This window comes from Astatotilapia calliptera, chromosome 22 (assembly GCF_900246225.1).
Source record: "Astatotilapia calliptera chromosome 22, fAstCal1.2, whole genome shotgun sequence".
In the NCBI taxonomy this organism is placed as follows: Eukaryota; Metazoa; Chordata; class Actinopteri; order Cichliformes; family Cichlidae; genus Astatotilapia; species Astatotilapia calliptera.
The window spans coordinates 9,634,461-9,646,215 of record NC_039322.1 but is presented as its reverse complement, the minus strand read 5'-3'; the positions used below and the strand labels follow the sequence as shown (position 1 = coordinate 9,646,215).

Here is an 11,755-nt window from a genome sequence, read left to right as displayed (position 1 = left end):
CGCACACAGCCTTCACATCTCATTTTCTCTGGAGAAACGCAAGCTTTTACAAACAAATGCCTCATCGCCTCACAGCTTCTCTCCTTTCCCCCCCGTCTCACACACTCGCAGGTCCCTGCTCTGTCCTCCATTTGTTTACTTTACTCCCTCCATAATGCAGGGATTAATTTCTCAAAGCCGATTTGAGCTGCGGCACGCTTCAGCAAAGAGCGGAGAGCAGAACTTTTGTGCTGGGGGAAGTTTCCCCTTCACACTAGCTTAGAGGTGGACTGCTCTCCCCTTTATGCCGCTTGCTTTAATCTTCACACGGAGCGGTGAGAGTGAGGGATAGAGGGAGGACAAGAAGGGGAGAGGGCTCTCAACACGCAGCTGGGAATCACTAATGTCTTTACAGAGGTGTTGTCTGCTTTCCCATGTGCCTCTTTGAATCCTTTTGCTTCCTTTGCTATTTCTCTGGCATTTCCTCCTCTTACATTTCTGGACTCTTTTTTTTCTTTTTTGTTAAATGAGTTTTTGTTCTTTGATTTTCAGTTGCAAAAGTCATTTTTTTTTACTAAAAGGTTTGTCGTACTGGCAAAAGACTGGCTGGGAATAACCTCCATAGTACTGAGAGATTGACCTGAATCCTTTTTTTTTCACCGATGTGTGAATAATTTCCTCATAATTGAATATGTCTTTAAATTGCATGTTTAACCAGTAGTATTAAACCCAAAAATACAACTGCAACTCATTTTTGCAACTAATTGTTGTTGTTATTGGTTATGCTAAGAACTGTGGATGTTGTTTTTCACCTCATGCATGTGGACTTCTGAAGATCTTCTTTGCTCTCCCTACAGAGCCCCTTCAAGTCTGCATATGCAGTATATAGCAATCATGTGGCTTTAGTGCTCTACCATGTTTTTTGTATCTGCAGTCAAGCAGTCCACAAGTGATATGAATAACATAAAAATGTCTAGCGGTGTCCATCTGTGCCTTGCTGCCACACTGACTGTATCCCTCCGATCATACATTGACCCCAGCTAGCAGGTCTGGCTTGGTACTTCTGTCGTCTCTCGCTTAAGTGGAGATGTGCTGATGAGCTGTCACGGTGTCCCAAATAATGGGGAAGGCCAGCTGAACTTATGTAGTCCCATATTTCAAGCAGAGCTGGACCACTTTAACTTTTGGGTTCCCTACATCCCAGAAGACAATGGGCAAGATTCCAGTGGCTTAGCTCTGTTTCCAGTTAGGCGCATTGAAGTCTGATAATGAGCGATCGAGAGCCCCTTGTTTGCTGCTTTCACTGTTCCCATTGCATCTGTGAGCCCTGCTGGATCAGCTCTTTCTGTCAATGTTGTAGTCATTTGGCCATCACTAAGTAGTTGGCAGATTTTAGAGACACTTCTGTCCTGACAGAGCACTCGGCACCTGCTCACAGCCCCTTAGGCAGGGACATTTATGATCAGGAGCCACAGGTCAGACATCCCTTCCCCGCTGTGGCTTGACCGCACAGAGCTCTGGCCATTCATAGAGGCACCACATAGAGTGGTGTTGACATCTTACCCAAGGATTTATTCAGATTGGCACAGCTTCTCTCCCAATAAAACCTTTTTCAAAGCACACAAAAGTAGGAGTGGATTTCTCTCGCCCTGGTTGTTCCCAGTCATATTACATATGCTGACAGAAAAACCATGGTAGCTCTGTTCGTGCTATCACAGCTAGACAGGGCACGCGAATCAGTGGGAGTGTCTGTAGATGTTAGGCTACCCTAAAAATGGTACCCAAGGGGAAGTACTTCTGTTTATGCCTGTTAAGTGCTCCAAGTTAATGTATTGATTTTCAGCACTGGTGCATGTAGGGAGGCTCAGACTCCATATCACGCCATCTGTCTCCAGTGCTGTCCGACCTCCAAATATTCGTACCAAAAGAGCTAGCTCCAGCTATGATTGCCTTGTATGCTACTGCTGTCTTATCTTGTCATGAAGGCTTAAAGAGATTTCAGTTTTTGTGCATCCTTTGTTAACTGCCTTTTGAAAGGAGTCACACAACTAAGACCTGTCTTTGGCATCACAGTGTGATATATCGATGGTGCTGCGCATCACAGTTTGAGCCAACAGTCAAAATGTCTTTCAAAAGGCTGTCTCTGAAAACTGTTGCTCTTAGCTTTACCTTAAACAGTGTTATGCATGTTATCAGCCCCACTATCTTGTCTTGTAATTAGTGAAGACACGGTGGGACCACAGCCACTTTACAACCAAGCTCCATTTTTACACCTCAAACAACTTTTCTAGGTTGAAGGTTAACTAGAAGGCCATTTTTGTTCCCCTGGCTCAGAACAATGAAGCAGCTGAGCAATCTCTCTGCCCAGTCCTCTGTCTCATTATGTTTTGTGCACCACTAACACGAGGCAGATGCAGCAACTGTTTGTCCACCTCAGAAGACTCTCATAAGCTATTTCTCTGTCAAAACAGCATTTGGCTCACTGGCTGTGTAATGCTTGCACGCAAGTATACATAACAGCAGGTGCAGAGCCTCTGCAAGACACTCATACTCGCGCCACAGGAGCCATATTCTCGTCCACAGCTCTCCTCAGAGGGACTGCGGTAGCAGACATCGGCACAGCAGCATCTTAGGCCTCTTCGTGCCCCTTCATCCATTCGCCTCTGCACCATGTGTCTGAGTCATCCCTGAGATGATGTTTTTTTTTTTTAAATGGTAAATGACCATGATGTACCCATTCCTCAGCACTATAGTTCTTCTAGTAGTATGCAGCTTTTCTTTCTGAAGTTTAATTTGAAAAGAAAGTCTGCCATAGGAGGACCAAAAACTGTATTTCAATTCACTATTACTTATAAAGTTATTCAAAATAAACTTTATGCTTGACTTGAGCGTCGGTGTGATGGCTTTCAGATCGTGCAATCTGCATTTTGAATTTTGAAACATGATATTCATCAGTCTCTCTGAAGAATTGCTGTCCAACTCCCTGTCCCAGTCTCATTTACAGTGAATAAACAGGCAAATCTGATTGAAGATTTACTCTCAAACCGTGAGAAGCCTGATAAAACACAGACTAACACAACTCCCCCTTTGCCACCGAAGCGATGTACTGTTGGGTATGTTGTTTGCATACTAAAGCATCACACTCAAAGTAATAGCATTTATTATATTGTATTGCAAGGGGACAGAAAGAAGATAGCAGATGATTATGCCCGCTATTTGGTTCATTTAGCAAGAGTAAAGCTGCTAAGATAGCTTGTGACCCAGAGAAGGCAGGAGTTAACTCTCAAAGGCTGTTAGGATTTCATAATTTACATTATGTAGATAAGAGCCTGCAAAATATCTCTTCTGCTATATTTTGTTATTGTGCCCAAATATAGAAGTCTGCTTAGAATTTATGAACTTGAAGAACTTTCAATACTTGAAAAGTTTTTTTCTTTTCATATTTTGTCCATAAATGTGAAAAATATTTCTTTAAATCAACCACTTATGCTCTGTTTTTCAGCCTTATAAAAGAGTTTTGATGAGGAAAACATCTTGAATGCAAGCTATGATAAGCCTCCAATAATGAATTATCCAAATCCCGTGTTATTGCAGCAGGAGTTCAAATCCATTTAGCACGGGTCTGCGAGACAGCATCCGGAGGAGGTGATGTTTGGTTGTGTAGGAGGTTTACAAAGCTTCAGTCAGCGATGGCTCAGAGATGAAACTCATTCAATCTCAGACTCCTATCCTCAGCTCCAATAAGACTTTAATATAAAAGGTATGGATTGGTACTGCAACTTTATGAGCTAAATAAAAAGATCATATTCTCTAATGAATGCCGATGAACTCTCAACGCACTGGCAGCACATTTGCACACAGTTAATATGCACATGCATGCAGTATTGTGCACACGCTGACCCTTGCATGCAGGCACTGAAACACATTCCACCACACTCCCCCCTGCACACCCACACAGTTGCCTACAGCAATCCTACACAGAGTTAATTTGCATTTACAATTATTTCCCATACGCTCGGTGCTGGTCTAAAGGTGGGTGTTACATGATAAAGCAGTAAGTAATATAACCTCAGTCCTCAGAGAGACTTCACAGACATGGTGTGGTAATGCTGAGAAAGTGCAAGAGAAAATTGGGAATAGAAATAGCTAGAGGATGTAACCAAAAGCTGAAGTTTATTGTAAGTGGATACGAGGTATTAACCTCATAAGAGAAGAGTAAACAAATAAGTACGAGATGTCCTTAAGGTTGGAGAAGGTTAAAGAAATAAATGTGTTTTCAGGGCCTTTTTTTACTTCATTCTGAAGTAATTCTTTCTTACATGAGAAATAACATTTATGGAAACAATCTTAAAGTATCGTAAAGGAAATTAAAGATGGTCAAACATTGCTACACAGCACCACCTGGTGGACACACTTCACAACTGACTTTTAAATTAAAACAATCTGCATGTAAAGTTTTTTTCTTTCTTCTTGTTTGAAGTTTGACTGTCTATTTTCCATTCCCCAGCAAGGGCCACGACCTTAAATACGACACAAAAACATGTATTGATAATGAAGCATCGAGCTAGGCTTAAGGTTACAGTTGAGACGAGAAGGAAGGGAAAGGATGCCATTGAACTGGTAACCTAGTGCCATTTGCTCAATAGGTCAATAGCAGATCTTGTGGAAAGAGAAGGCTCTTGCACGCCGACTGAAACAAATCCCAGGGCTTTGCTGGAGGGCAGGTGGTAGTCACACGCAGTGACACTGCTGCGGCCTTGACCTGAGAGAATATGGTTTCGATTTTCCTTTTGTTGCATTGTGAACTTTGAGAGGTTAAAAGCAGTTTAAGTGACTCGGCTTTACTTTTTGAGAAGTGATAGCTAGTCTCTCTATTTGAAGCTTGGCAATAATGTGGTGTGTCAATTCTAGTGCTGAAATGAGTGAGAAGGCGAGAGATTACCTTCAAAGGTAAGGGTTGCTCAACATTGAAATTTGATAAACTGGAAATTTGAATCTTAAATGTAACACCCTCATTTACTGTAGAATTTCACATCTATGATGTTTTGCTGAGTTATATTTTTATGAATTGTATTGCGAAACAAACTGATATCAAGGGTTGCATGAGAATACTGGGCAGTTTAGTGTGTCTAAACTGGTTAGTTTGCACTGTATGTATGTATACAGTATGCTTGGTTTGAAGTACAAAGGTGAATTAAGTGACTCTGAGCATGGCACGGTTGTTGTTGCCAGACGGGCTACTCTTAATATCCCAGAAACTGCTGATTTACTGAGATCTTCCCACACAGTCGTCTCTAGTGTTTACAGAAAACTCCATAATAAAATGAGCCGGGATAAGGCTATCCAATCTAAACCTCAACATCTGACATGGAAGACAACGAGGAAAAAAATGTGCTCGTATTGGAAGTTTTTTAATAACACATTTCAATATTGCAACAGCCATCAGATTTTCTCCTAACGGGTAAAAATCATTTAAAAACTAACAAAAACAAAAGAAACTTTTTTTTTTCCAGTTGTATATTCCAAACATCAGAGTTTCTTGGCTATTGCCCTAAAGTCAAACAAATAAAACCCTTACACAGTGAGCAGATATTATATTCAACACATTGTTCTTCAAACAAATTATAAAAATAGATTTAGCATTTTCAAATACATATATACAATATTAAACATATACTTAATGGTCACAGCAACATATTGGGGAACAGGGCGGGAAACATCTCCGGTTTCATTCATCGTGGTGAAGAGGTCCAGGCTGTTTTGTAGTCTCGTGTGTCTGTTTTAAAGGTGTATTTTTGGATATGTGTGATGTGTTTTATAGCAAAAGGAGGGACATTTTTACCAAATTGAAATCCTTAACTTTATTCCAATTAATTTTTGCACCTTCTACTGTGAATCTGTAATGCCCCGATAAATGTCTTCCCCAACCAAATGGAAAAGCCAGATTGCTGTACACAGGGAATTCTGGGAGTTAACTGGAAAAAGTGTAACCATATAGTCTGATGGAGCATGATATTAACAGCAACATAAATTTAAACCTGACAATCCAATCGCAACCAAAAGGAAAAAAAAATATCATTGATGTTCTGTAATACTGTATCCGTACTGCAACACACACACACACACACACACACACTGTAATGTGTATACAGCAAATCTAAACGGTAATGAACCTAAAATCAACTGTTGCAAATCCAGCGTATAGAAATACACAGATACTGTGTGCTGACAGTAAAAATCCTCCAGTGTTCCTCTCACTTCCTCTTTACAAAATAATTTGTTCAGGTACAAACTCACAGTCGAAATAAGTCAACGGAACAAAAACGAAACAAGACAACTGCTTTGCTCAAATTATTATTTTTTAAATACTTAAGTTTAAATAAACCATCCCAACATCCTCTCTGGAGAGGTCTGTGTTGCAGTCTGTAAACATAAATAAATATGGATAAATATCTAAAATCAGACCACCTTCCAGAGATAGCCCGAGTCCTATACAGAGTAATAAACATTGTAGTGAGAGCCTTTGGAGAGGAGGATCGTGTTATCCAGATGAAATCCAGCAAACTAAAGGGAACGATTTAAGCTTTAAATGCACACAGAAAGCATGGAGAAGAAGAGAAAGATATAGGGAATAAAGCAAACGTAGTTAGGAGTAGCGAAACAGACAGCGATGTACAACAAATTCATGAACAATCAAAAACACATTTTCAACCCTTTGCTTTACAATTTCATCCTGCAGCGATTGTTTCACCATCAGTAGTACCAAACAGGATAAATGAATGCTGATATCCCTGCTGAAAGAAGAGCATAATATCAACACAAATATTTTACTTAAGTCCGTTCATGCCATGAGCAAACTTTAGATAACGTATATAGCACTACAATGAATCCTCGCCCCTCTCATTCTGCCACTTTGCGGCTCCATCCAACCTCCGGCTTCACTAACCTGAATAGCACGGTCTTCCCAACCTGCTGCTTTGAAAACGCAAGTTACATTCCAGCCATGTTTATTCTTTAGAGTATTTCTTTACCATCTGATATGAGATCAGCTTTGACCGTTCTTGATGTGATTCTGTATCTTCGTAGTAAATCAGTTCCTGTTGATGTGAAATCAGCTGTGCTAGTTCTGAGGCATTGTTTTGACCCAAGGCCAATAAAATAGTTCCCTTCATCGAGAATATCTTGGTTTTAGTGAATTTATGTTGTAAAGGGATATTTCACCCCAAATGTTCACGTGTCTTCGAGCTGTAGTTCAAAATTGCTGTGCGCGTCTCTCCCACAGATCAGAGTTCGGCTTCAGACAGAGACATTTTTAATTTGTCTTTATGCGCTGATCTAGAACCAGTAAGATGGAGCCAACGCAGGCGTTGAAGGTCAAAGTGCAGATAGAGGTCACAAAAAGTCACATGACATCACTCCTCTGCTATCCCCCCCCCTGGTTATGACATGAACACAATGTCACAACTGAACGCAGTCTTCAAGGGGGACTTGTTGAAAAGAGAAAGGAAGGAATAAAGGAAGGCATGAGGAAGTGTGGGAAGGAGGAGTAAATAGATGAGTGCAGTTAGCTGAAAGATCAGCTCATCTATCTTTATGTATGGAAGAGCTCTCTCTTTCTCTCTCCTCGCCTCCACCCCATCATCCATCTGCACACATGTAAGGATCTGCAGCAGCACGAGACTAGGTGAGTTGACCGTTTAGACCTGCACACCACGCCCGTGCATTTGGATGACCTGGGCTCTCAGAGTCTGGATGGCAGCCAGTATCAGCTTCTGGTGCTCCAGGGAAGTGATGCCAAGGCTCAATACATCTCTGTGAACACAAGATTTACAGAGATCAGAAGATGTGGATTGATTGTTTTTAACGATGTTTCGCTTTTATGATTTTTGTTTAACAAAGATGTAAGACTGAAAAGGCAGTTTTAGTCAGCTTACTTTAAAATGCAAGCCAAACCCAAATGTTAAAAAACATGATGCAGTGGAATTCTAATCCTTTACGCTAAAAAAATACACCATTACTGTATCTTTGACCTAACAGTAAGGACACCAGTTATTGCAGAAACATTTTTCTGTAGCAATCTTTATATGAAACAGAATGAGGCTGCACACATATGTTTTCAGGGAATACCACTTCCAGTTTCTTAATTGTATTCGTTTGCATCTTTATATTAATTCAGCACAGACGCCCAGCTGTCTTAGATATGGCTGACGCAACTCTCTGACACACACCCCTGAGCTCAGATGGGAAAGACGTCATTTTAGATTCAGATTAAGAGATTAATCTCAGAGTTCACTGGGTCAGTTTGACACTTTGAGGCTTTTAGAAAACTGGAAAGGTCTGCTGCTTCTTAGAAATTCCTTCACTGTTAATACTCAACACTGTAAATAAGAAACTCGTGTTCTTCGTGTCAAATTTTTTTGACACGAATGGTATAACATGTATGGTATAACAAGTGCCATATTTAGACATATTTAAATGGAGCTAAAAAGGTTGGTGTCTTCTGTGACATCTCATTTTTTTATAAGTAAGTTATCTAGTAAATAAACAGCCAAATATTTGCTCAAACACAGGGTGATGTCTCCTTACCTACATATATCTTATAAACACTGATTCAGTTGCTTTTAAAGTCTTGAATATTAGCAGTTTTTTACTGGAATGAATTGGCTTCTTATTCTTTTATTAAGGTACCCTTCTGTTAAAAAAATGTAATGAAAAGGTCACACAGTCAGAATTGTACAAAACTACTCACTGTACAGTCATTCGTGCCACAGACTCCAAGTAGCAGTATCCCGCAGCAGTGAAGTTGTCCTTGTATCGGCCCATGTCTACTGCATCCAGCCACTCTCCAACAGAGTTAAAAGATGGGAAGGTGGGGAGAGGCCTGTCAGCTAGTGTAATGGATGAACTCAGGGTTCTATAGTGGGGGAAATAACGATTAAGGCTTTGTAAAAGTAACTTTTTAAAAAATTTATACATTCAAGGATCTACTCCAACTCATGTAGTCATGAGACTGTACCTTCGCGCCAGTGTGGAGGAACCGATACCATCAGGCGAGCGAATGCTCTTGCTGAGGGCTGAGTGGATCTGACTAAAGCTGGGCCTCTCCGTCCTCTCCTTCTGCCAACAGTCCAGCATCAGCTGATGGAGATGTGGAGGGCAGTTAACTGGAGCTGGCAGCCTGAAACCGTCCTCGATGGCCTTTATCACCTACGCACAGAAAGAGGAAATCGATAATATCAGATTAGAAATTAGTTTTGTGATTTTCCAGTACTCATGGTATAATTGGATACATTCTTAAAGAGCATGTCTGAGTGGTAGGGCAGAGTGGGAGAGGTGAACGAGGATGTAGAGAAGTTTTGTCCTACTTTCAAAGTTCAATAAGATGCTTAAAACCTTTTCCCCTTGCAGTGGACTTGCTTAGTTGCCAAGAATAGAAGTCTTACAGAACAGAACAGAAGACTGTATAGGTCACACGTGGAAAAAAAATATTAAATAAAAGTACATAATAATCACACTACCTAGAATGTCCCACTGTATGGCTTAAAATCTAAAACTGACCTTGCAAGCCTGCGGCAACTGTAATACTTAGATTTCACAGAGATATCATCACCCTAATATGAGTGGAATACATTATGTTTTTGGTAATAAAAAGGCTCCAGAACTGTACAGCAGGTATGCAATCACAGAGGGGAAAAAAGAGCCCCTGCAAATTTGTTCACAACTAACTGACGCTGTATGCAGACTTAACGGTCAGTTAGTGTGATATCCACTGTCACTTGGTGTACTTCACACGATACTTACTGGGTATCACAATAACAGCACCTTTTCATTTCCAATAATACAATATGCGGTAGGTCTTTGAATTGGGGGGAAAAAAATCAAACCAGCCAAGTTTGAAATACCAGAAACATCAAAGCAATGAAACAAACACTCCATTAAAAAGTCTGTGCTTTCTTAAATACTCCCCAAAAGATAAACTATCAAATTTCAGAAAATGTTTAATCTCTGCTCAGCATCATCACCAGGCCTCTGAAAACTCACTGTCTTCAAACAGCAGTGCTTGAAAGCATCCTTCCAGACTCTTGATGTTCTTTACTGCTCCATCAAGCTAATGTCGCCCCCTATTAAAAATCATTCACTCAAACACCCCACGAGATATTTCCTTTCAGTATATCTAGGGACATGGGATATATCCTCCACCGCAACCACTCTAAGAAATACAATCTCCTTAAAGGAGGCAATAAAGTCTGAGAATAATCACAAAAATGACATCCATCAGCAGCATTAATTCCTAAAACACTCTCTTCTCTCTCTGCCTACCCGGCCACCCACTTCCCCACTCCACCATCCTCTCAGCCCCTTAAGCTTCTATCTCAGTAAAGAGCATTCATAAAATGCTTTTCAGCATTTGACATTTTCCATTTAATCAGAGCCAGTAGGTAAAGGGCACGACGGATCACAGGTGGACAGGCCGACCAACAATTCCGTTATGATATAATGTATCAATTTAAAGTGGATTAATATCCCTGGCGCTCTACAAGCTTGATCTTTGCCCTCTCAATTGGAAAGTTTGATAATATAAACCAGGCTGAGATGAAACTTTCGCCAGCTTTATAAAAGGGCACTAACAAAGAGTATTAAAAAGCTACCTATTCTTGTGCTCGCTGAATAACTCATGCATATTAATTTGGGACATTCAAAAATGGAACATGCAAGTAATCAGTTGCTTTACGCGTAGCTGCCTGCAGAAAATGTAGTCTTTATGATAAAATTCATTTGAAAAGGCATTAGGATGATGAAAAATAATATGTCTTGAAAAAAGCTCTTTGCTGATAATGCCTGGAGTGTCACTGGCCTCACTAATAAGAAAAGCAGTAACAAGGATCTGCTGTCTGTTGTCTCATATGCAGACCTGTATCCTGCTTTCAGCTATACTATAGAGGCATGACATCCTTAAAAAGGGGGAAAATATAAACCTCTTTTTTAGGACAAAGAAAAAAGAGTGACAAGGAAAATGGGTCCACCCACAGTGACTTTTAAAGGTTGCTAGTGGTGGCAGGGTCCTATTAACTGGACAGTCACTCCCCTCAAATAGTGCTTTACATTTCTTGAAATAAGCTGACTATTTTCTGAGAGATTTTCTACACTTAATAGCAGGGTGGCAGCCAGGGATAGGCAGTGGACACTAGAAGGGGGTCAATGCATCCTTAAGAGAAAACAGGATTGGTCATGGAGCTGAAGCAGACTTAAAGAGGGGGACTTAGGCCCTGCAATAGCTCTCAGAGGTACTGTGGCTTCTCGGTTTTCTATTAATAAGATGCATGGTGGGCACAGATAGAAAATTCATTGATAAAAAAAAATTAGAGAGCGGCAAAAGAGAGAGGTAGGGTACAAAAGTATAGAAATTAATATTGAAATTGGAGCAAGGAATATGGAGAATTTAAATGCACACTTACATCCTGGTTGCCCATATCCCAGTAGGGTCTCTCGCCATAGGACATGACCTCCCACATGACAATGCCAAAGCTCCAGACATCTGAGGCAGAGGAGAAACGATGGTACTGGATGGCTTCTGGAGCGGTCCACAGCACCACACTTTTCCCTCCATGCTGGCGGAGAGGAACAGGAGAGGTAAGACAAGATGTAAAAGTGTGTGGAGAGTTCACCAAAGTAAAGCTTTAATATTCTCTTTGAAAAGCTTTGAGCATATTTCCAGCAGATCAAAGGAACTGTTAGGAGATTGGGTTCACCTTGGACTGAAATCCTAAAATAACCA

The 11,755-nt window shown here is 40.7% G+C and overlaps 1 protein-coding gene across 2 annotated transcripts in view; it reads right to left on the bottom strand.

The window, feature by feature from the left end:
- Positions 1 to 5,374: 5,374 nt before the first annotated feature.
- The window catches only part of epha10 (EPH receptor A10), a 185,083-nt gene continuing 178,702 nt past the window's right edge, over positions 5,375 to 11,755 (bottom strand). For both annotated transcript variants that reach the window (XM_026156065.1, XM_026156066.1), the window contains 4 exons: positions 11,436 to 11,588; positions 8,996 to 9,186; positions 8,729 to 8,893; positions 5,375 to 7,791 (listed from right to left, as the gene is read on the bottom strand). In XM_026156065.1, the coding sequence (XP_026011850.1) occupies positions 7,677 to 7,791; positions 8,729 to 8,893; positions 8,996 to 9,186; positions 11,436 to 11,588 (624 nt within the window). In that variant the 3' untranslated portion in view covers positions 5,375 to 7,676. The remainder of the gene's footprint in view (positions 7,792 to 8,728; positions 8,894 to 8,995; positions 9,187 to 11,435; positions 11,589 to 11,755) is intronic.